At 40.1% G+C, this 26,603-nt stretch overlaps 1 protein-coding gene across 1 annotated transcript in view; it reads right to left on the bottom strand.

The window, feature by feature from the left end:
* The window catches only part of LOC117540345 (guanine nucleotide-binding protein G(I)/G(S)/G(T) subunit beta-1), a 42,859-nt gene that overhangs the window by 12,893 nt on the left and 3,363 nt on the right, over positions 1-26,603 (bottom strand). Inside the window, exon 2 of the mRNA XM_034206970.1 lies at positions 1,128-1,234. Within this exon, the coding sequence (XP_034062861.1) occupies positions 1,128-1,184 (57 nt within the window). The 5' untranslated portion in view covers positions 1,185-1,234. The remainder of the gene's footprint in view (positions 1-1,127; positions 1,235-26,603) is intronic.

A 26,603-nucleotide genomic window follows, 5' to 3' on the forward strand; every position in this document is an offset into this window, starting at 1 on the left:
GATTTACCCATTAGCCCAGCCTGAAAGCAATGATTTTTAAAGTTGAAATAAAATAGACATGTATTATGAAGGAAACAAAAACTAAAATAGGGCTGGGTGATCTGGATAAAACCAAATATCACAAAATGGTTGACCAAACATGTCATTATCCATATTTTGACCATATTGTTGGGTTCACTATTGGTGATTTCAGAATGTTGATAAATAACCACTAGTGGATAAGTGGGTAAAGGAAAATAATATAACAGCTAGATTACGTTACTGTAATGCCTTTGAAGGAGAAAAAGGCCACACTTGTTTCATATATTGATATTTGTAACAATATTTGAAATCCAACACGACAGGGTTTTGTCTAAACCTGGTAACAGGGGCGCTACTTTTGGCAAGCGCCCTCATATCAAAATGCAGATTTTCCCCAGTAAAATGTTTAGGTGATGCCAGAAAACACTATATTATCTGCTTTTCAAAAGCGGTATAATTACTCCAAAAATAAATAAATCATGTCAAATAGACCGTCAGACGGCAGAGACAGCTTTGTTTTTACGAAGGTCTGAATAAAGAGTGGATTGATGTGCGGTCGGTCTGCCGGTGGAAGAGAGGCAGGCAGCAGGCTTACACTGAAACTGTGATTTCTGAATTAGAATGTTTCTGTTACTGCCCTTTTTTATGAAGAGGAAGTAAAGAAACCGTAACTCTGGATTGACTTATTGTTTGAGGTTCAATATATGACTCCGCAGCTTAAGACATGAAGATACTATTATTTTCTGCTTCGCTCTAATTCACTATTTTCACCGGAAAGTGGGCGGGGCATTAGCATCAGCGCCCTCATACTATATTTTTCTAGAAAAACCCCATAACATATATTTGTATCCTGAGTGATATAATATCGACATATTGCCCAGCTCTAAGCTCTGAATGGCTTAACTGATTTCATTTGTGCTTTATCTTAATCTCAAGCAACTTAGAAGAAGCATTAAAATGGGCGTTTTTTCAATGAGAAATCTGCTTTACCAACACCAGATGGAATATCAGTCTCTGAGGCAAACATATTGACAGACAAATGTAAATCTGGATTTGTATAGTAAGCGAACAATATGAGGCAGACTTGAGGAGATTGAAGGACTTACTCTGATCTGGTTCTTGAGCTGCTCAGCCTCCTGGCGTAGCTGATCCAGTTCACTCATTTTCCTCTTCTAATGGTGTGCTTCGCTCCGCCGCCTAGTCTCTTTCTGATCTGCAGGAGAAGAAGAAGACACATGAGGGTCAACAAACATAACCAGATCCTTTTCATTTCATGTTGGCGGGATCACAAACATTTAAACATTCTGGTTAAAGTGTAAAGGCATTCTAGTCATTTGTGATGAATTTATGGACCTGGCTACTTGAGGACCATATAGTGCGTCTTAAATCCATCCTGTAAGGCCCAGACAAAGTCGCAGGGAATCACCGCTGCCTAACACTTTCTAGACGGCTCGAGACTCGTCCTTGCCAGCTTGAAACAGTTACCTAGCAACAAGCACTGTGCAGCTACTTTAGGCTTAAGATAACAATGTTGAGGATAATGTTGGAATTGTTTTCTCCCCCTCTCTCTTACAAACAATAGCGAACACCTTGGGCGAAGAGCTGGCCACACCAACATTTCTCAACAGATTAGGCAAAAAATATGATTTAAAAAATCTGTGTTTAGGAAGCAATACCTTACTGAGAGTCAAAAGAAGCAAGGATTACGAGTCCAGAAAGCGGTCCAAAAAGTAAGCTTGGGTTTGGATGCTCTACTGGGACCCGAGGTGCTACGCTGGTTTGAAGAAGCTATCAATGCTCTGGCCTCTGGGCTCTAAACTCTCCTCCAATGTCATCCCTGTAATCCCGGGACACAGTTGATTCAGCTCCTCCAGGCAAATCCGGTTAAGACAAAACCTGCTGATGATCCTAAAAGCAGTGGCTATCCCGCTGACCCCAATCCTCTGGTCGACGCCCTTAGCGCTGACACTTTCACTCTACATAGAAAGAAGACAGATTCTAATGAAATTATTGGTGTAAATGCGCGTCTACCAGTTAGAGGGTCTTTGATTTGATCCTTAGCTCCTGTAGTCAACAAGTCAAAGTGTCCTTAACCCCAAATTGTGACACTAAACCCCAAATTGCTCTCAAAGTCAGGTCTATGGTAGTAAATGTATGCAAGTTGCTGTGGACAGGCTAAATACAATGTCATGCATATACAATAAAAACAGTATTGGTTACAATTAAGACCTCCTGCTCACAGGTGAGCCTCAAGTTCCTTCTTCCACGACAAACTACCTTCACTTTCAGAACAGGAAACACATCAGTGCCAATCTGTCGAATTCAAGCCAACAACGGTTCCATTTGTTCCGCGAACACACCTTACCTTCCTGTCTCTCTGGGTTTCGATATAGGTCCTTTGTCCTGGAGAGTGTGGAGACCTTCTAAATGAATACCTTATCCTTCAAGCGCCTGACATCTCAATAGCTACCTGATTGGCCAGAGCTGCGAAATGGGTCTGCATGCAAGGCTCCTTAACCCCTAATCTTAGAGATAAACAAATCTTGTGGTGATATCCAAGCTAATTCTTGTCTGGTCTGTGATAGCCCTCTTTGTGAAGGAGGTAATGTAACTTCACCAGGAGACTTTTCAACAAAAGCTATCAGCTGGTCAACAGACTTTGGAAGCTGAAAAATGCAACCCGGTAACACGTGGACATTTGGAAATGGGGTACTGGGGCTAGGACATGTTCCGCTGATTAATGAAGTCCATCCTATAGGCTGCAGTGTGTAAATAACTCAACTACAACACTTCTACTGCTGACAATTCTTCCTTCAAACTAAATGATTATACACACACAACCAAAATGACCATAAACTTGTATTAGAAAATAACATACATTTTTCATGATTTTTTTATGTCTTATTCCATGTTTTTGCCTTTATTTTTCCAATTGAAATGCCACGGGAAGTTACAACAGCAGTCTGTGTGCAAGCAAGCAGTGATTGTCCCAAATTTGAATGACAATGTGGCCGAGGAGATACACGGTATACTCTTTGCTGGTTAGTTAGTGGCTTAGTCAAGTGTTTGACAATTTGTCTGGAAATCATAAGGTCACATCACATTAACAAGTTATTTGGTTATGGTTTTCATTCGTCACTAGTAGATATATAAACTGGTGGTACAGAATGTACCATTAACTTACAGGGTGTTTAAAAAAGCAACACAGCGCATGTTTTTGTAGATAAATAAACATAACCCAACATATTAATCAAAGGCTTGTTATATTTCCGCAGTGGCTATTAGTATTAGAGGTGTTATTCAGAGGACTGTTTCTCCCTGCGTTGGGAGTATAGAAACCGCTGGCAGCCCAGCAGATAGAGCCTCGACTTCGCTGCCTTCTCTTTCTGCCAGCTATTTTTAGAGAGGTGGTGGGGGAGGAGGAGGAGGAAGAGAGAGAGAGAGAGAGAGAGAGAGAGCGAGAGAGAGAGCGAGAGAGAGAGAGAGCGAGAGAGAGAGCGAGAAGAGAGAGAGAGAGAGAGAGAGAGAGAGAGGGAGAAGAGAGAGAGCGAGAGAGAGAGAGAGAGAGAGGGGAGCAGACTTCACATTTTCCAGCCACTCCTATCAGCTCAGACATCTCGAGCACAACACAGTGACAAGCAGAGAGGAAGTGTAATTTGACTCCACATACACACTAACACACTTTATTGGTATTTCTCCTTTCGCCAATGATCATGCGTGCAGCATTCGTGTTCACACCATACAGAGATTTTTCGGTGAGCTAGATGTGGTTTTAAATCAGAGGACAGTTCTGCAGAGCTTTCTTACACAGGACAGAAGATGAGAAAAAGAAAGTGAGCAGACTAAGAAAAGTGCATTCGTACATATATAGGTTTTTTAACCCTCAAATGGATACTTTTCACTATTTCATTCATTATCTATTTCAAAAGTGGAATTTATAAAAAGATTGCCAGGAATCTACCTTTGAACAACTATTTCCATAGTTCGGAAACCATACGCAATTTGACAATATGTCAAACCTCGTCGCCCAATACATCTAATATTATTAAATGATTTGCAGATATAAATAGTTGACCTCTGATAACTACAAAAAAAGAAGGCAATTTCTATTCACACTTACTTGAATTATATATTTTTTATGTTTTATATAGCTGAGGACAACTTAATGAAGAACAAAAAAATAAAAGAGGGCTACATGAGAAGCGTGAGAGGTTATAAATCACAGGATGGTCTAGTAGTCCAGTGGTTCTCAAATGGGGGTACGTTGGAGTACTGCATGGGGTACGTGAGATTTATTTTATGTTAATGAAAAAACAATATAATTAATACATTTAAACAAACTACTAATAGTAGATGAACTACTTTATTCAAAGGTTTACAGTAATTCTGGATAATAAAATGGGAAAAATAAACGGGGTGCTCTCTTTTCCTCTCCCTCTCCTGACAGCCCGTCAGTATCAGGCTCAGGCAGCTCGCTGAAGAACATGTAATAAGTGACCCGACAGTAAAGAATAAACATATTTATAACTTATACAGGGGTAGACATTAAGGGTAAAATGCCACTGGCCCTCCGGGCCGGTGGAATTGTATCATCACTAGGGATGCACCGAATATTCGGCCACCGAAAATTATCGGCCGAAAATGGTTAAAAAGACCGAAAGCACCGAAAAAATATCACCGAATGTCAGAACAGGCTTACGTTGGTAACCTAACGTGTTGTTGTGATGACGTAATAAAGACGCGGCGACCATGCTCGCGGCTGGCTCACAGGGGGGGGGGGGACATTGACCTTTGTCATCGAGATTGCCCTGAGCCTTTAACAAATCGTATTAAATAATCTGATGACAGATTGTAAACAGAATAGCTGAAATTTTAACAAACTAAATAACTCAGTTTTCTCTAATCATTAACCCATGTTTGTATAATGTAGTTAACTCCGTGTGTTGCTGCTAGCATACATAACACCTGACGTGGAAACGTTACTCGTGGATGGGGCTACAGAGCTGCTAGAAAGACGGTCGAACTCGGTACATTCCTCCGTCTGCATGCGGTGCACTTTTGCTAAATGTTTAGACAAATTGCTCGTGCTTACATGCTAAACTCTTATTGCACTTATGGTAACAAGTATTCTCCACATCGAGACGGGTAAAGTTTAACCACACCTCGGAGCGCGTTCTCTCCGCCATCTCCGCAGTGTGCTCCGCTGCATGTAGCAGCTGCGTGTGTGTAAACTGCCCCGCCCCCTCGCACACAGACGGGGGAGAGAGATCTCGTCTGATCGAAAATACATCATAGACGCATTTGTTGTCTTTGCATATTAGAAACGAGTTGGCGACACTAAGACTGCGATATAATGTTTTTTAGCAATAATACATGACATATATAAATGTACTGTATGCATTCAAAAGTGCTGAATAAATGTTTTATGGACCCATAATAGTGATTATTATTTAAGTTAAGTTTTGCCATAATCATGTCTATTTCCATAATCAGGTAGCTGAACAACATTGGTAAAAAATGTATACATTATATATATATATATATATATATATATATATATATATATATATATATATATATATATATTTCTATTAATCATTTTCGGCCTTTCGGCATTCGGTTTTCGGCCAAGAATTTCCCATTCGGTGCACCCCTAATTATCACTGGCCCCACCATTGTAACCACTGGCCCGGAGCATTCGTCCACCAAAACAAAAAATCGACTAATAATGAAGAAAATTAACACATTTGTTGCAATAGTAATTTATGCACTAACTACATTACTACTTGTACTACAACATTTGAATAATCAGTTCTTCCTTATTTTCCTCAATTGTTCATATTTAGTTTATTAAAATAATGATATTGTGGTCATTGTTAAAAAATGTCTGCCATTATTATGAGTATTATTATTTGTATAATGCGCTTTCTGCCTTTCTGTCATCAGGAGTTAGACATGTAATGGCTATGTAATAGATTAGATTAGAACCTTCATTATCCTAAACTGCTGGGACATTTCCCTAAAGCCAATACCTTTATATTTTCTACTCTTCACTTGTCAGCATAGGTCGGCATTGATGTACAGAGCCGACAGAAGACCTTGTTTATATTGGCATCATATTGAGAGGTGCAGCCAGTGACGCGGCCTAAAACCAGGAAGTAAGCTGCTGGTTCCCTCGACAAAAAGCAATGGGATTTCTCCACAGGGTTTTGGAAAATAGCTGGAAATAAGGTCTGTGGAAAACTAACCTGTTTGATTAATGCACGTTTTGTTCAGCTGGATAATATCCACATGTCTACCCTACTTTTATAATTTTCTAATCATAAATCTAATCGACAGATTATAAAAGGGTTTTAGGACGCGTCACTGCACCACTCTATAGAAGCCAACTCCATCGATCAAGCTGGCTGAAACTTTCTCTCCCTCTTCTTCTCATGCTCCCTGTCACTCTCCTTTAGCTCCTCCGGTGACTTTCTTTTATTTGAAGATAGTTTTTTGCACGGCGCTTGGCCGGTTACTGCTGGTATTAAAAACATTTTGGCGAATGGTTAGGTGGCGCGATAGTCTGTAGTGAAGGAGCGCGCTCCCGCTCACAGGAGCCTGCTCGCGCTGCGCTCCGCAGCAAACACATGTTTGCTTTTCCCCCAACAACGACAACGACAACCGACTCACGGAACGCTATGTTGTAGCGTTAATAAACGAAACAATTTAACTAAATTGCGAGTCAAAATACCTATACCACAGAAACAAATTTTAAAGAAATATTTTGAGTGGCCCGAGCGGGCAAGTGGAAAGTACGTTATGCTGGCTAAATAGTGCTTCCGGGCCAGCGGGCCATTTATAATGTCGAGCCCTGAACTAGTTTAGCTAGTTCCAGAGTAGATCAAATAGCTAAGTGTGATGTTCTAACTCTTAGTGTGTGTTTTGCTCCACTCACTGCTGTAGGTGATCATGTAGAGCTGCGTGTGTATTAGGGCTGTGCATCTTCACTGGTCTCACGATTCGATTACGATTATCCTGTCAACGATTCGATTCAATTCGATATCCCGATGCATCACGATTCATACCAATGCGTTGTATCCTCAATTTTCTATATTACTGCACATGGCTTATTTTTCATCAATGCATACATGCAGTAAATACATATGAACTCTCTTTTTATTATTTAGAAAGTGCTTCAGAAATCAATAACATAAATGTCTTGACATTAATTTATACACCAAAATAAATGAATTGTATAGGTCTAGCCTCCCTATATCTGTGTGTGAAGTTGTTCCATCCTCAAAAACTAAAAAATAATGCTTCTGCAGTCTAGCTGCAGCTTCTAGTAACAGTCTTTTGTTTAAAAAAAGGACACTGAATGTCCTGAATGTGGCATCACACACAGGACATGAGTCTGAACACAGCATTTACAACAGCATATATATCAACTAAAATACTGCATGTGGGTGCACACTTACATTCTCTGTCTTACTGTTACATAAATCCCATGAATGTATGAGATTAAGTTAGCTTCATTATATCTCAGTGATTAAGTGAATAATAAAGTTTCTATCGTGTCACTATCAGCCTGTCACTCATTATTTTCAGGGAGGGGGCGGGGTTTGGAGGAACGACGAGGAGACGGTGATCGCGGAAGCTTTTTTCCTCCTGCCTTCACAAACTTTACACACGTATATATCGTCTGAAAATTGCTAGAGGGCATTCATACTTTGCAATCCAAGACTTAATTAAATCCACCAAAACCCTGACATGATTGTAACGCGATTATTTTTGAAAAACATAAATCCCTGTGCCGCAGCGACACGGAGTGATTCAGAGCGGGTCCTTCCTGCTGTTGGTTCTGGACTGGTGTTCTTGTGTTGGTGGATGAAGCAGACTGCTCCGTGTTTGGTGTTGCTGTGCCGCTGTCACGTCTGTTCCCTGATCTCTGCGTCACCGACCGATTTGATATTAAAGTGACAGGAAAAAAAACGTTATAGTAAAGCCGCGGCCGGAAAATCAGGAAGCAACGTTACTACGCTATAATCGATTATCTTCCGTCACTGCATCGATACCGAATCGTCCACTTCCGCATCGCAATGCATCGTAGAAACGATTATTTTCAACACCCCTAGTGTGTATCCGTCAGCAGCAGCTGATCTGTCTCTCCTGTCAGATTAGACTTCACTCGCGTATATGTTTATATCCATCAGATCTAGCTAGTTTTAGCTAATGATATGACTACCTGCTTATTAGGGGTGTAACGGTATACGTACCCGTACCGAAATTATTCGGTACGGGCCCTTCGGTTCGGTACACGTGTGTACCGAACGAATATAACGTTCAACGTAAAAAATTGAGAACGTGAACAACTTCTTGGAAGTAATCTCAGGTGCTGCGTCGCAGCATTCAGAGTAATTTGCTCACATTGGGTTCAACGCGTCCTAGAGCGAGCAAGTCATTTCATTGGACGAGAGGCATACTATGAGAGCTGGTCAGAGGGATGCGTTCAAATGTAGTCAGTAATTTGAGGAACTGTCGAAATGGCGAACGCAGATAAAGTTGAGCTCGAAAATCCTCCAGCATCATTGAAGTCTCTGGTTTGGGAACATTTTGGTTTCGCAGTTACGTACAAGGATGACGGACAAAGACAGGTGGACCGAACCAAAGCTGTTTGTCGGCATTGTTCAACTAACATTGGTTACGCGGCTGGCAATACATCAAACTTGCACACTCATTTGAAAAGGCATCACCCGAACGTGAATATCACCGGTACCAAAAGAAAAAAGACTGAAGTGCAAACCCAACTCCCACTAGCATGTAAGCCTCCACCACTCGCAAAAAGTTCAGACCGAGCCAAAGCTATTACAAACGCCAAATATCCTTATGTTGCCATGTTAGCAAAGCGCTACCTGGCTGTATCTGCTACCTCTGTCCCTAGCGAGAGGGTGTTCTCCACAGCAGGAGACATTGTTAGTGCCAGCAGATCTGCCCTTTCGGCAATCAATGTGGACAAGTTCATTTTTCTTTAAAAAAACATGAAAATACAATGACAAGCAAGTCCTAATGTCAAGCTGGCTGCTTAGGAACTAGTACAGTACAGTTCAAATACAGATTATTTCAGTTCATCGAAAAGCTGCACCTTAATGTTTATTTTATTATATTTTGTATTTATTTGAGTGAATACATTATTCACAGTTTAATAATAATAATAAAAAAAGATATATGTTATGTTATAATTTTTTCTGCTGTACCGAAAAGTGACCTAAAAACCGAGGTTTTTCTCCTCATTCCCCACGCCCCAAAATTAATAAATAAATATACCAATTTTAGGAAAAGTAAGGAAGTTTGAGCAGTGTGGGTTTTATATTAACAGAGTTACACATGTTTCAAAACGTGAAGTGTAATAACTGCAGTTTGCCTCCCTGTCAGAATGACAGCACAAGCCCATGTTTCTCACTACATTGTAAGTACAACTTATTCAAAAGATCAGTTCAGTGTCTTGGTGTTATTGCATGATGTTAAAATTGGTTTGCCATGAATTTAGTGATGGATTGTAAACATTTGAAATGTAGCATTTAAGTGTTTCTCAGTTACAATGTTGTTGTTTTAATAAATCAGACACTGATGGTGCAGCACTGTGCTGTACCTCTTTATATAGGCATTTCTTCCCTAACAAATTGTTTTTGCGCTGATCAGGGGGTACTTGGCTGAATTTTTTTTCAAAGGGGGTAAATTATTGAAAAAAGTTTGAGAACCACTGTAGTAGTCAGTAGATTTTTAGGGGGGGGGGTAAGCAGTGAGATGTTCTTGTGCACAAGAGGATAGAGGCGAGAGAGTCAGGCTGGAGGACAGAGCCAGATTAAACTAATGAGAGTGAACAAGCAGAGGACAATTGGGATGGGAGCTGCTAATTAACCCCTCGGTGAAGGGGAGCCGGCCCGGTAAGCTTCCAGGAAGAAAGACTGAGCAGAGGAGCCTACACAAACCTCGCCCTTGGTTTCTTCCCAAAATATAACTTCTCTGTTCTGGTTTTCAGCTCAATACCTTATATTACATAGCATATACAGTACAAAGTACACATTGTACAGGGAGTCAGAACAGAAAAAGATATAAGACATAGTCAAATCCAGTACAAAAATAAGTGTTCAGTAAAAAACATTTGGCAATTGTATAATGTGAATTCAAAAATAACAAATGCCGTACTATAGTGGCAATATTTGAATGATCATTTTCTAGAGGACGCACAGCAAAGGCAATAACATGCCAATGGTTACTGATGATTGTTTCATTAGCAGATTTCTCTATGGAATACAATGCTTTCCCCTCCCTGCCATTATGAGATTTAGGTGTATATTTTGCTCCAAGCTTTAGACAACGCAAAAATTATATGGACGAATCAACACAGATAAACCCAGCTGCTTGAATGTACTGTCTATTGCCTTAGCAGTGTGTAAGTGTTGTGGGAAAATGGGGCTGCACAATCTCGAGAAAAATAATAGATTGCAAATATGTTTGACTGCTATGAAAATTGCAAGAATAACCATTTTTGAAATATATATTTACATAATCATTGAAAAATATATCAAAATGTTGATCTGTACCAAACAAGGATATTATTATTATATTTTCACATACTTTGCCTTTAGCAAATATTGCGCTTGCTTTGATTTGGATATGACGCTAGTCCTAATTGCAGTTTGATAACATTCCGATAAAAAACAAGTGATTGAAAAATCCTTACTGATAAAAAGGGAAACGACATGGACAGAGGATATCATGAACATTATAAGTCTGAGGGAGGGGAAATGTCTTTGCAATCGAGAAACAAAAGCATGCATTAAGCCCATGATAGCGTTCGAAAAGGTAGGGTAGAGGGGCTTAATAATTTACGCCCTCCTGCTTGGATACAGCTGCCCCTCCCCTCGTCTTTATGAAGGCTGAATCTTGTCTCCCTGGTCTGATTGTTCCGGCTACCTCGCCTCTCTGTCGGATCTTCTACATTCGAAAGCTTTAAGGTGCCATTACGGTTGTGGTTTATTAGCTACTCCTAGAAACATAAATCACGAGCAGGATGTCGTTTTTTGTTAACAGTCCATGACAGTACTTTGCTTCGGATCCTCTGTGTCAGGGTGCAGCCTCCACCCTTACACGAGTGCATAGCCTCTCTGAGTAGGCGTTTCCTTTTTCAGGGTGTTTCCTTAGCTGAGCTCGTCTCTCTTCCCTTTGTCAAAACATTCAGCGGATGTGGCGACAGCACACACACACACTTTACAAATACACTTGCTCTGTGGTTTCTGTTACTACCATTGCACTTGCCAGTGTCCATTGGGGCTTTCAACCAGGCTGTGCAATCAGCTGCGTTACAATAAGACGCTACACAGGACATCCTGACCGGCAAGCTCATGCTAACAGACAAATGTAGGGATGAAATCAGTGAGGAGGGTGAAGCATCAGCAGGAGGCGCTGTGTGTGGGGCTGCAACACGAGAGGATAGGCTGGCACTTCACACACAATTAGGTCAGTCTGACTTAGATTAGCCTAGCACATGCTGGTAAACAAATAATCAGCACTGACAATGCAAAAAGCTGAGTGTGCAGAGTGAAGATGCCATGACACGAGTCACTTTACTGGGCTATTGAACAATTAATTAAAGAGGGAAGCTATAGGTAAGCACCAGTAACCACTAGTATTATTACTATATACCAGAGGTGGGACCAAGTCATTGTTTTGCAAGTCCGAGTCAAGTCTCTGCGCTCAAGTCAGAGTCAAGTCTCAAGTCTTTGCGCTCAAGTCAGAGTCAAGTCTCAAGTCTTTGCGCTCAAGTCAGAGTCAAGTCTCAAGTCAGGATGGGCAAGTTCAAGTCAAGTCCTAAACTTTGACAAAACGAGTCTTAAACAAGTCCTAATGTGCTTTTCAACAAATGTAATGACATCCATCAACAGAATAATACTTAATAATCAAACTGCTCTTTATTAGTCACATTTATAATGTAATAATCCATTTTCTCTCTGCTGGTAAAGTTACATGTTTTTTTCTATTTGAAGAGGGGTCAGTAAGGTAAGGCTACCGTGACGGTTTGATTCAGAAGGAGTTTAATGGATAAGATCCCTGATGTTGAGGTGACCAGAATGTTTATTTCCACTGTGTACAACATGTTATAAGGGACCCACAATCTATCTTTATGCAAGGGATAATGTGCAGCGAGGCGGTCTCTATGGGGAAGAGAACACCTGCATCTAGATCCCTCTGCAGGTGGTACTTTAACTATATTTTGATAATACTTTTGTAGTTTTACTTGAGTAACATTTTGAATGCAGGACTTTTTATTGTAACCGAGTATTCCTACACTCTGGTACTTTTACTCAAGTACAAGATCTGAACTTCTCTGACAATAAATCCTGAGTGGTTACCAAAAAGAAAAAACCCTGCTCGGAAGGTTATTTTCATTTTACAAATCCTGCACTCAGCTTTGCTTTCTCAAATATCATTGAAATGCAGCCAGATGCTGCTTTTCCCCCCCAAATTTCTTGATTTTTTTCGACGAGCTTGCATTTAAATCCGGTTCCTCGTCTTCCCGTCGCTCTGTGTAGCTGGCCTGTACCACTACACCTGCTGTCTTTGGAGCGTCTGCCCCCCACCCTTCTTTCACATAATGGTATGATCCTAGTGTGTCCTCGCATATGATTGGCCGCATGGTGGCTCAGCAAAATAAAGCCCCGCCCCTGCGGCATCTTGCGATCGGCGTGTTGGAGACCTCTGAATTAAATTATCAAGTCACCTCAAGTCAGAAGGCTCAAGTCCCGAGTCATTGGTGTTCAAATCCAAGTTGAGTCGCAAGTGTTGTGATTTTGTCAAGTCGAGTCCGAAGTCATCAAATTGGTGACTCGAGTCCTAGTCATGTGACTCGAGTCCACACCTCTGCTATATACATATATTTTTAAATAATATTAGTGTACATAAGTGTAAGCGTTTAATAAATGTAATATTTAAAGTGTTTTGAATAAGTGCATAACCAAAATAATATACTTGCAAAATGAAATGTAGTGAAGGTGACACATCCCCTTTAAGATATAACTAATGCTAACTTATATATTTAACGTGTGTAATGTTATGTTAGCAGGGCGGTTTTACAAATAAACCCATATCCATCACTTTAAACCCAGCCAATACACTTTTAGAAAATAACAGGCGACTTTGTCTCACAAAAACATGAGGTTGACAGTGATCTGCTTTGTATAATGCATGTGGTTTAAAAATGAAGGCTGTTTGAAAGAGCATGGTCAGTGTTTCAGCACAAGCCTGTGAAAATAAATATCATCTGTGAGCATCCTTGAAAAAGTCGAGACTTGAAACTCAGATGGAAAGCAGATTTATGCGATGCTTTCAAATGTCGTTTTTTTTTTTTAAACCAATGGTCACTCACATTGTACCTAAGTCGAAGCATGAATGGTGAAATGGCAGATCGCTCTAAAAACGCTATTCCTGGCTTACAATGGGACTGCACTTTCAGGTCTTGATGCAACTGGAATGGCTTTTAGAAAAAGCACTCTGTCTGGAGACAAGCCACCCTGTTTCTTCTTCTCTACCTCCATCTTTCCATCCAGTGGAAGAGAACTCTGCAATATTTAAAAGCATTCTCCCACCCCTGGTGCACTCTCACTTTGAGTTGGGCAAATCTTATATTGAGCTCAGCACCTACAGTCTTACTTGAAGTGAAGTTTCACCCACTGACAAGTTCTAACGGGCTACATGATCAGTCAAAGTAACGTCAAATATATAGGCTAACAATTAAATATACTATCAATGCATTAACTTCGGGGTTGGAAAGATGATGTTCAAACCTTAATTCCGTAAACCTTTCTTCTAGGGGTGCACCGAATGGGAAATTCTTGGCCGAAACCGATACCGAAAATAGGAAACAGTTGGCCGAAAACCGAATGCCGAAAGGCCGAAAATGATTAATATAAATATATATATATAATGTATACATTTGTTACCAATGTTGTTCAGCTACCTGATTATGGAAATAGACATGATTATGGCAAAACTTAACTTAAATAATAATCACTATTATGGGTCCATAAAACATTTATTCAGCACTTTTGAATGCATACAGTACATTTATATATGTCATGTATTATTGCTAAAAAACATTATATCGCAGTCTTAGTGTCGCCAACTCGTTTCTAATATGCAAAGACAACAAATGCGTCTATGATGTATTTTCGATCAGACGAGATCTCTCTCCCCCGTCTGTGTGCGAGGGGGCGGGGCAGTTTACACACACGCAGCTGCTACATGCAGCGGAGCACACTGCGGAGATGGCGGAGAGAACGCGCTCCGAGGTGTGGTTAAACTTTACCCGTCTCGATGTGGAGAATACTTGTTACCATAAGTGCAATAAGAGTTTAGCATGTAAGCACGAGCAATTTGTCTAAACATTTAGCAAAAGTGCACCGCATGCAGACGGAGGAATGTACCGGGTTCGACCGTCTTTCTAGCAGCTCTGTAGCCCCATCCACGAGTAACGTTTCCACGTCAGGTGTTATGTATGCTAGCAGCAACACACGGAGTTAACTACATTATACAAACATGGGTTAATGATTAGAGGAAACTGAGGTATTTAGTTTGTTAAAATTTCAGCTATTCTGTTTACAGTCCGTCATCAGATTATTTAATACGATTTGTGAAAGGCTCAGGGCAATCTCGATGACAAAGGTCAATGTCCCCCCCCCCCTGTGAGCCAGCCGCGAGCATGGTCGCCGCGTCTTTATTACGTCATCACAACAACACGTTAGGTTACCAACGTAAGCCTGTTCTGACATTCGGTGATATTTTTTCGGTGCTAAAACCCTTTCGGCCGAAAGCCGAAAGGGCCTTTTTAACAATTTTCGGCCGATAATTTTCGGTGGCCGAATATTCGGTGCATCCCTACTTTCTTCCTTGATTTACTGTATCCCAATATGAAAGTACTCTCATTTTAATCTAAGCAAGTAAACAGAATGAGAACACTCCTGATTGAAATATTATCTTCAGTCAGTTTCAATTTCCCATGTTTACAGATGTCCTATTTTGACAGCCGTTACTAGTGCAACACAGAGGCAAAGTGATATAAGTGCTAGTGTCTTTTCTTTTTTTGTCTAGTCGTTGGGTGAGGGTCCGGATGAGTGCTAGGGGGAAGTGATGCATGGTAAATGTAGCTGAACACACAACCAGGTCACGAAGAAGGCAGGAACAAGGGGGCTGATGATGCAGTAAGAGAAGACGGAAGGAGATTGCTCCTGGACATTTCTTAAAAGCCTTATCCAATCTTACTCACTTTGTCCTTCTCTCCAGCACTTTCTGTGGCTTTCCCACCAAATAGGAGGAAACTACAGCACCAAGAAGGAGGTTATGAATGCTTACCCTCTCTGTATGGCTAGTAGTGTTGCGCGGTGTATCGATACTTGAAAAGGTACCGCGATACCCTGTCGTTAAAAACGTTACGATTCCTCCGTTTCATTAGTATCGGTACTTTAAGAATGACGGGGAAAAGTACTCCGGTGAGAAAGCACTGTTTTAATAAGAGTGTGTTCAGCGCTCTGCTTCCACTCCCTGCACTGCAGCCGTGCCTGCAGTCCCTCCCCTCTCTCGTGCACGCGGCCACGCGCTAGCTGCCAGCGCATGTGAGAAAACGAGAAGCATGGCTGCAAGTGGGAGTGCAACTGCCGCTGCGCCTCGGCTTGTTGACAAAAAAGACGCCAGAAGCTACATTTGGAAGTATTTGAGCTATATCTCTGACAGTGAGGGCAAGCCCACGGACACCACGAGGCCTGTCTGTGAGAAATGTTTTAGATCCCTGCAAACCAAGGGAGCCAACACATCAAACTTGGCTAAGCACCTCGCCGACCGGCATCCAGAGGTGTTTAAATAATTTAAAGACAGACAGGTTAGCGAATGTGATAGATAACATAATTACATCATGCTCAAGCCATGCCCTCAAATCTAAGTCAAACAAGGGTAATTTATTTTGTGACAAACGAACCTTTTCGTAGTTTGACGAGGCAATGATAACTGTCTAATATGCTATCTTTTATCAGCAATGTACATTTTGTCAATAATTATTTATATTAATGTAATAAAATGTTAATAAAAAATAAAGTTAACTATCAAAGAAATCACATAAACTCAAGTATAAAGAAGAGACCATGTTGTAAGAAAACACTTAACAGATAAACTACAATTGTATTGATCATGAAAATAATAAAAGAAAAGTATCGAAAAATAATCAGAATCGCAATTCTTGACTTGGTATCGGTATCGAAACCAAAATGTTGGTATCGTGACAACACTAATGGCTAGTATCACTATGAATACATATCGTGAAGGATGTTTTAAGGGTGGCGTCAGAAAGACAAGGGTTTTGATACCAGTACACAATCTAACTGAATTACACAGGCCAGCTTTGGCGGGTACATTTTACCAAATATATTTCAAATTCTTGGAACATAGTTATGTTTGAAATGATTATTTTGATGAATATTGAGATCAAGATTATTTATTAGATTTAAATAATATTACTCCATGTGCTACGTTCCTGCTAATGTTTAAATCCTTGAATCAGAATATGACCAAATGTATCCATCACATTCATTTTTGTTTTCTTAAAGGGGTGCATTCATTTTAAACATCAGTATCGTGGATGAGTATGTAACCTCATTTGGGGAAGCCAAAATTGTGTTTTTAATTCAAATTTGATCAATTGCGCTGGACCGTAAGTGATTTTTTATAGAGTGTTTTTCTGGTAACATGTTAAATGCATACTTTCATCCATAACTATTGCTTTGAATAGGTTTTACTGGAATATTCTAAAAAGCACAGCCACAAGACAACATGCCATTGATATGGAGGAATGTTCAGCGCTAAATACAGTCCCTTCCTCAATGTATGGGAAACCACATCACCATAAATGTTATTTAAGATGTCAGAGTGCCCTGATAATGTGTGCGATGATTAGCACTGTGCCACGTACTGGCAACTCCTCATAATGACATACCGGGAGCAAAGGTGGACAAACTGCGGCTTATTCCTTTAATCACTGTCTAACGAGGAGGTGGAATTCAAATCCTTATGGGTCTCAACAAGAATGGCTGAACTGAGAATGAATAGCCTTGGGCCCCATAACCCATTTTGCTCCATTGAAAGTGGGGCAAAATCCTAAGGCTACAAATGTATGCATAAGCTGACACAGTTCTGATCACGATGTTCCATTCAATTTGGGTGCACAATTCATGTTAAGTACATTTGAGATTGTGTTTTACTTGAAGAGGCTTCCTTAACGTTTCCCTGAATAGTTTTGGGACAAATGTGATACCTTCCATTCTAATGTAAACTGAGTGGATGCTTTCAGTATTCAGCTATTTGTGGCAATTCAACACATGGCCACTGAAACATCCATACAGGACCAACACGGGCACAGAAGAATGACACATGCATTAACTAAATAGCCGACATACATTTTCCTTAGATGCTTTCAATCTAGGTGATATAATTTCAGTCCATTGAAGCCTCATGGATCAGTGGGGGGTGAAGGACTGCCTTTAGAAAAAAAAGCATTTTATGACACAAAAACCTTTCCACATCAGCGGGTTTGAAGCCATAGGCAATGAGTGTATGGTGAAACCCTTGCATTTCCTGAACAGCAGTCAAAGTACCTAATAAGTAAGATGGTGTACTGGCAATCACAATTCACAGTAACATAGCTTCTTTTATTGAAAGGTACTTAGCAATGCATTGTTGACCTTGTGGTTCTTTCTGGATGTTGCACTTCTGGTCGCCAATTAATGCGACAACAGATAAACATTGGCAACGGCCACAAGCAAATGTCATTTTAGTTGTCAAAAGACAGATGGAGGTCGAATAGGTGAAATTGATGATCCGGATGTTCAGACAGTATATTGAAGCTTCCTTCCATGGCATAAACGCTTTGCCCAAATTGTACAAGTACTGTTTAGGTCAAATATGTCAAAAGACGTTTTGATAGTTGTAATCCAATAACTTCCTGTTGCCTTATTGTGCCAAACAAACTATTGTGTTTATGCGTATCGGTTGATTTTTAACCCCATTGGAAACTAGAGCAGGCTATTGAACCTCAATTTAAAAAGGCAAACTGACCACATTTTTTAAAAACCCAATGATCTTCTGCTACATTGTTTGCTGACGCACACTGACACATGATAATTAAAGCTGCTGCCACTCGGAAAGGCTCTTGCATTGAATGTCAGCAGACATAGAAATGGATTGGTCTTTATAAAAAGGTAACACCAAATTACCCAGCTTATAAGAACCTGCCCGCTAGCTCCGGCCATCCCTACTTGATAAATGTAATGTTTTTTTTTGCATTTGATCATTTACGCCATTAATCTGTCTTTTCACATACATTCTTTATTCCCATACCTCTTTCAGCAAATCATTTAATTTTTTTTAATGTTTAAATAAAAATGATAAATTATTTGGCAAAGTAAGGCTTTCCAACGCAACTGTTCCACTATGACTTGAAATAAGCATGGGCTTCCTGCAAACATAACTAAGCTAGATGTGGAATTTGGATGAACTGTCCCTTTAACAGGGCACAATTTAACTGGCGCTCCCTCAATGTGGCTGCTTGCTGTGGGTAATGTCTGATGATTGGGGACATAACATCAATGAGACTGACAGTGGAGTTTAATTGATTGATTAGTGAAACATTCCATGATGCGGTGTGCTCTTACTAGACGGGGTGCATCGTTACTAGAAATATCAGGCATTGGCTATTGTAATGCAAGTGACTCTTAACAGAGGACATGCTAGATGAAAACAAATATCCGACAATATAATTCCCTTTAAGCTGCTCTGTAATACAATCCTCTAAAAAGATAACTCTGGGCAACAGGGTTCAAGCTATATTGACAGGCTCGCACAAACAATGTCCGATTCTCTACAAATGTCATGAAAACCAATTAGAACTCCATGATAAAATAAAAAGGTCATACATTAACAAAAGGTATGTTTTGTGCTTGAGACAGCTGCACAACCAGCTTTTAATAGAGATAAACGAAGGAGTTAAATCAAAAAAGGGAAAGGAAAAAAAGGAAAAGGAAGGTCAGGCTAGCCCAAAGCCAAAAGCATGACTTTATTTAAAACATAAAAAACACTCCTTTGATTGCATTAATAATCATCCCCTCCCCTTTCTCTACAAGCTTCCAAGAGAGGAACAAGTATGTGTGAAGAGTCACATGACAGTTAGCCCACTCTTTTGCTCAAGTGAGCCTTTCTTGCTTTTAAAGAGGAAGAAAACTCAGTAATACTGACCAAACCTGAATCCCGAGATGACAGAGCAAGACAGCTCTATCATCTCGGGATTCAGGTTTGGTCACATTCTCCCTGTGGAAGTCAAATGTAAGGACTAAAATGTAAATAGAGAAACGGACTCCAATGGCAGCATGGCCGGCCACGCTGAGGTGCACATGCAAACCACTGCTAGGGTTTGTGATGGGCTTTCAGCAGGGTTACACTGTGTCTGAATGGTGACAGGCTTGTGTGTGGGTCACTCAGCTGCCCTGGTGCCACTTACTTTGACTATTCAAAACAGTGGCCAGGACCTTTTGGACAGTGTTGACATGCTATGTTTGCATAATAGCACCTACAGTCTAACTGTACACTGAGAAAATGTTAGGTAGAATTGTCTTTGTAATGTTGATCCTGAGGATGAAAAAAACGCCAACATTTTTAGTGTGTTACTTTACACGTTTTTTAGAAAAGGGTGGGACTAAAATAAATTAATTCCGAATGCCATTTTGTCAGGTCTTGCCACAACCTTACTGGTACCCAACTGTGTTGTTTGTACATATGTATCATGCATGTGTACTGTGCTATGTGTAATGTGGTTGGTCATGTGGTCTGCGCAAAAGAGAATATGGGATTATTTGTCTCCTCTGGCGTATCTCCATTAGAGTATTTCTGTAATGACACTGACATTGAAGTTTTTAAGAGTATGTTCACACTGAGTTGTATGGCTAAAGTCATAACAGTCAAACCGGTGAGTGCAGAACATTTGACACCAGCAGTGGTTGTGGTTGCTCTGTAGGGGTGCAACAACTAATCCACTTAATCGATTAAAATCGATGACCAAATTAGTTGCCAACTAATTCAGTCGTCGATTAGTTGGTGACGTCATCATGTGTGTTTTACGCGCCGTTAAGCTCCAACGTTCGGTACTGGAGACATTTAAAAAAATATACGTCATATGTATTATTGCTACATAAACATATCAAAGTCTTAGTGTCGCCAACTCGTTTCTAATATGCAAAAAGACAAAAAAATGCGTGTATGGTGTATTTTCGATCTTTCCAATCGAGACGAGATCTCTCTCAGTTTACACACACGCGGCTGCTACATGCAGCAACACACGGCGGGGATGGCGGAGAGCAGCGCTCCAAGGTGTGGTTAAATGTTACCCGTCTCGATGTGGACAATGCTCCTTGCCAATAGTGCAATAAGAGTTTAGCATGCAAGGGCTGTAACACGAGCAATGTGTCTAAACATTTATCAAAAGTGCTCCACATCCAGACGGAGGAATGCACCGGGCTCGACTGTCTTTCTAGCAGCTCTGTAGCCCCGTCCACGAGTAACGATTCCACGTCAGGTGTTATGTATGCTAGCAGCAACACACCGAGTTAACTCCATGATACAAACATGGGTTAATGATTAGAGGAAACTGAGTTATTTATTTTGTTAAAGTTTCAGCTATTCTGTTTACAATTGTGTCATTACATTATTTAATACGATTTGTTAAAACATTGTTGCTTCTTTTTGATGTGAAATATTATTTATAAAAAAAAGCAATGTTAATTTTGTTCAAAATGTGTTTAATTTAATAATATATGTATTTTTGAATCAAGTATTCATCTTTATTGTCTTCATTGTTAGTTTCCACATGCCTAAAACAACCTCAAGCTAAATCTAAAAGTTGATGGCTAAATAAGAGCGTTGAGAAATTGTGCAAGGCATAATAGTCAGAATAGTCGATTAATCGTTTCATTAATCGATAGATTAATCGATTATCAAATTAGTCGTTTGTTGCAGCCCTATTGCTCTGGCAACACCATACTGTACATATATAATTTATAAAAAAATGTTCACCAAGCACCACTGTACTGTTGGTGTACTCGTATAAAAGCCACCAGTAAGCATTTAGATTTGATACGGCAGATGATAGATTTACTAGCTTGCTAGCGAAACAGCAGTTAGCATCATTTCCAGTGAGTGCAAGATAGCGTGTGTGATTTGAGACAATACTACCCTGTCAAAATCCAACAACTATTCAAGTGAGTACATAGTGAACACAGTGCACTGCTATAACGGAAGTATCCCAATTGAGACACAGCACTGGTGTCATCCAGGGTAGTGGGAGTGTTGGCGGGGTTTGCGCAACAGGGGGTAGCTTCTACAGTAAGGATGGCAGTGCACTACTGTACATTCGATCCTGTTCAAACAGGTTTGTGATCCCAAAAATTAAAAAAAGACCATGGTCTCAGGCCTCGAGTAAGAACTTTCTGTCAATCACTTCCCCAATGAACAATGCAATTGGTTAACATGTCATGGGATTAGTTTCACATTTGTGCATAAATGCATGCCAGACAAGTTGGGAAAAAGTCCATTCATCAAAGTGACAATTACACCATGATTGATGCCATATTCCACCGTTTCATCATCTAGGCCCACGAACATTACAACAAGTCATGGGTTCATTTTCGGTCTTCATTTAAACTCTAGCCAGGTCATCTTTAATTGCCCCTGCACAACCTTCACTATTTTATATTTACTATGAATGAATAAAAACAAGTCAAAGGATAAAAGTTGAAACAGTTTGATGGTTTCCACTTGGCTTTCTCTCTATGTACTCTTTTTCCAAACCAACTATTTCGGACGAATAGGATTGAAAGACGAATTATCAATAAATTATGAATTTCCATTTCTAAGGTTCTTCAACATGTTGATTATAAAATGCTATAACAATATAGTGTTTTAAATACAATACTCATGCAATGAATGAAAATACATCAAGTTAATTTTGTTCTGAATAAATGAACTACTTGCTCAGTCTCTCGTTTTCTTTTTCTCACTTCCTTATGATTTGTTACAAAGTTATGCCATAACTTAAACTGTAAGGTAAGTAATGTCCACTCCCAGTCCTAATCTTGGTACTACTGTCCTATTCTATGGGAACCAATTTTGTACAAAAGTTGTAGCAGCTTCTGTGTTTCACCAATCAGTCAGTGACACTCAGTAGAGCGAACATATTAGTTCCTGGGCCATTAGAAAGTTACTGCCTTTGCAGCAGGGTTGCAAATGGGCAGAACATTTCCGGTACATTTCCATGGGAAGTTAAGCTGGGGAATTTTGGAAATATTCCATATTGGAAACTTTCCATGGGAATTATGGGAATTTATGGGAACTAACTGGGAATTGAGGGTAATGTAATGTAATTGTATCATATCCAAGCATAAATATAAACATTTAGTTTTGTCATAAGAAAACATCCATGCAAAATGATACAATTACAAAACATGACATTTCAACAGATGTATTTGTAAGTAGAACAGAACAAGTTTCAATTATTTTACTGAACAATCATTTGTTTCATTGAAGAACAAAAACATGAATGTTGAGTTAAATATTACTCATCCCCCCCAACCCACTCATTCAAAAATGAACAAAAATGCACCCCCCCATCCAAAAATCCCCACAAGAAATCATCTGTGCATGTGATGGAGGAATGCACAGTGCCTGTAGGGGTCTCAATAGCCATGCAGTAAGCAGTGTGCTATGTGCATGTGATTGAGGAATGGCATGGATATTCAAGTGTACTTGAATGGCATCCGTTAGTTTTAGTCAAGATTATGCTAAAATATACTTTCCCCAACTCTATTTAAGTTCCCTATGAAGAGCCAACCTTCAATTTAGAAAATTCCCAGTTTATATATCTTTGAAAATTCCTGGAATTTTGCAACCCTAGTTGTGAGACAGGATGACTTGGCATGACACTAAATGTAGCTTTCCAGTTAAGATGCAGGTACGGTCCCAAAATTGCCCCAAAAAAAGGTTTCATTGTTATTGAAAGATTTCCTGATGGGAAAGCACCACAATCTTCTTTATGCCAGATGCCATCTTCAGTTGTACTTTTTTTATTTCAAGCATCAGCCCTCTCAAATCCAACAACTCCACTGTGTTCAAGTATAGAGGGGCAGCCCTCCTGTTGCAACTGTACTGGCATTTGCACTCCGTGCCAAATTTGAGTACAACTCATATACCTTTTGTTTATTGGAGCCTATTGGCATAGGGTTAAAAATAGCATGTGGACCTGCATCTGGTGGTAACTGTGCGTGTGTCAAACAGATGTGTTGTGTACATGATGTGCACACAACTAATTAGGTCGGGGCAATAGGGAGAACATTGAATACCACGATAGTTAACAAATACCTGGATAACAAACAATATTTAAGGGTTGATTATTGGGATTTACCAAATATTTACACAATGAGATTATCTATAAAAAACTATTAGTAATGGATATAATGACTGAGTGGGAAAACTCATAACAGCTAGAACAGTCTACAATCAATCAATCAATCAATTAAATCACTGTAATGTGAAGCAGTGTTTACCACAAGGAAAAGACAACACTTAGCATAGCTGATATAAAAATGTAAGACAATATCAAGTCTTGTATCACAATAAGGATACAACATTAGCACAACAGTTTAGAGGTCAAACTCTGCTGCCAGTAGATCTTTAAACACTAATAATGTTACAGTTTATGATTAAGGCACTGTTAAAAAGACAGCTTAGCAACAGAAAGCTACATTTATACCACTTTTAGCCTCATTTGCTTACGGATGTGCAACACACCCTGATGAAATGTTTTCAGTTGTGTTCTGTAGGAAATTAAGACCCCGGCCACACGAGGACGAAAACGGCTAAACGCATAGGATTAACGCAAACGCAAACAGGCTTCCGTCCACACGCAATAGTCATCCGGATAGTGTCTGTCCACACGAGACAGCTCCGTTTAGCTCCAACCGCTGGAGAAGCTGCAGTACATATGCAGGAGCCTGTACGTGGCGCTGTAACTTCCTCCACAAAAGCAGCGAAGAAGCATGGTTGTCATGGTTGCCCTTCTGTTTATTCTCCGCGGTGGGGGCCGAGGGAACCGGGCAGAGTTTTTCGCCAGTCAACGTGAATTAAAGTTTAAATCTTCCGATAAAATTATAAAAGTGCCGGTCAAAGGTCTTCTTTGTTATTTATTGAGCTTTAAAACAAATGAATAACGACTCTATATAATATAATAATAAAAATACATGGAGCCTCTCTTTTTCCTCCCTCTCTTTGGACAGCGTCAGTGTCTGTCTCATGCAGCAGCTGATCCAGTAATGAGTGACCCGGTCGACAGTAAAAATAAACATATTTATAACTAGTTTAGGTAGTTTGAGAGGTGTCTCCGTCCTGTCAGATTAGACTTCACTCGCGTTTATGTCCATATCGAGAGAAAGATAAATAATCTCAATTCAGTGTGCAGTTTACTTTAACGCGGGGGTGAGCAGCAGAGGTGGGGAGAGGCGGGGCTATTGCGCAATCATTATCAGAAAATGATCGCTGAAGCTGCAGTACATATCCACAAAAGCAGCGAGTAAGATCCCCCCGGATGTGTAAGTCTGCTGTAGATGTTGCACAAAGAACTGTAGCATGGTCAGTAGCGTCCGGAGCACGATAGCAACTCTGCGATCCGCCATTGTTGTTGTTGTTGTTGGTGGCGAAACACATCAGCAATGGCGCAGGGTAAGCAGAAGAGGTGGGGAGAGGCGGGGCTATTGCTATTGCGCAATAACTATTAGAAAATGTTCGTATAGGGCGCACACACGGAGCCGCTTGACCCCCCAGAGCGTTGCGTATGCCGTTCTATCCACCTTGGGACCCGTTATCGTTTCCTCAGTCGTTTAGTGCCGTATTCTGTCGTCCTCGTATGGCCGAATGGTCTATATGACACTAAACAGTAACGCAAACGGCCGTTTTCGTCCTCGTGTGGCCGGGGCATAAGCCAGTAGAGAAGGAAAAGGGATTCCGACTGCTAAACCACAATACATCAGACGAAAGAGTAAAGTAATGGGAGCCATAATGCCACCATTGTGGATAAAGAGAGCTACGCCTTCAGGAGTACAGAACAATGGATTAGCAAAGGCCAATGGATTAGCAGAAAGGTTGTCATGGCATTTTTTTGTTTGACAGAAAAGAGTGTTGTGGCACTTAACCTATATATGGATGAAGCGATGTCAAAAATGTAGTTCGATACCAATGCCGGAGAAATGTCAGGATTCTTGATACGAATAAGATATTGATGGAAATAAAATGTAATCTTCAAACTGAAGAGTAGGTGAACTCTAAATTCACTACGTTTTCTAGCCAAAAACTAGATTTTGGTTAAGCTACATTGAACACAATCATAAAAAGGCTAAAATTGACCTACGGCTCATAAAATATGGACATGTGAGCATGAAAACACCATAATGCAACTCTTGTAGTCTCTGTTGACCTGCTGTTAAGCGGTAACAGCTAATGTTAACTATCTCTCTTTCTACCCATGTCAACATAGATTGGTTGATCGAAAACTGTAGCATCTTACGGGAAAGAATGTGCATCCCCTGGATAGGAGGATAGCAAGTTTACTGTGTCCCAGACACATTCTCTATTAGGGCAACAGAAAGCCTGTCGTCTCAAAAAACCCTGACAGTACTACAGGGCACTAAAGTACTGGTAATCTGCAGAAAAACATGGCCAATAAAAACAAGAACGTTTACCGCCTGAAGCAGCACCATCCGATAATGCCTAAAGAGCAAAAACAATGTAAGTCATAAAAACACCGGGGATTCAGAAAAACATTATTTTGTTAATATTGTTTTTTCCGATGACAATAGACACATTTTCTTTAAATGGCATGAAGTGTAGTTGAAATGCGTAATAACAAATTAGGAAATTAACTAAAGAATGTGACACTCATGATATGAGCGCATACGCAATACCAGTCAAATATTCTGAGCAAACTAGATGACATTAGACATTAGAGCATGAACTCTTAACACTGATACATGGGTAGAGATTAGGGCACTACATGTACCTTGCTATTTGTATGGAGTAAACTGCACTATAGTAAAAAGTTGAGTATGCATGTACTCTTTAAACTTGTATTTGTGCGTTCGTATCCTAAGTAAAGAAAAATCAGTGCTATCACTGACCAAAGCCTCATAATCCCAAAGAGTGAAATCCACAGACTAAGATTTTAATCCCATTATTATTCTGCGTTCGCAGATTAAAACTGAAAAATCAGCGGGATGAAAATCCTTTTTATTAAACACAAAGATCCCCCAGTGCAAAAGGCTAATCACTCAGGTTTTAAACACATGGTCATTATCTTGTGTTGACACGCATTCTACTGACCCAAGGACAAATGTATTTCAGACACACATAACTGCCATGAAGGCTTTCAGATAGACTTGTCATACACCACTTGTATCATCCAATAAAGA

Source organism: Gymnodraco acuticeps, unplaced genomic scaffold (genome assembly GCF_902827175.1).
Source record: "Gymnodraco acuticeps unplaced genomic scaffold, fGymAcu1.1, whole genome shotgun sequence".
NCBI lineage: Eukaryota > Metazoa > Chordata > Actinopteri > Perciformes > Bathydraconidae > Gymnodraco > Gymnodraco acuticeps.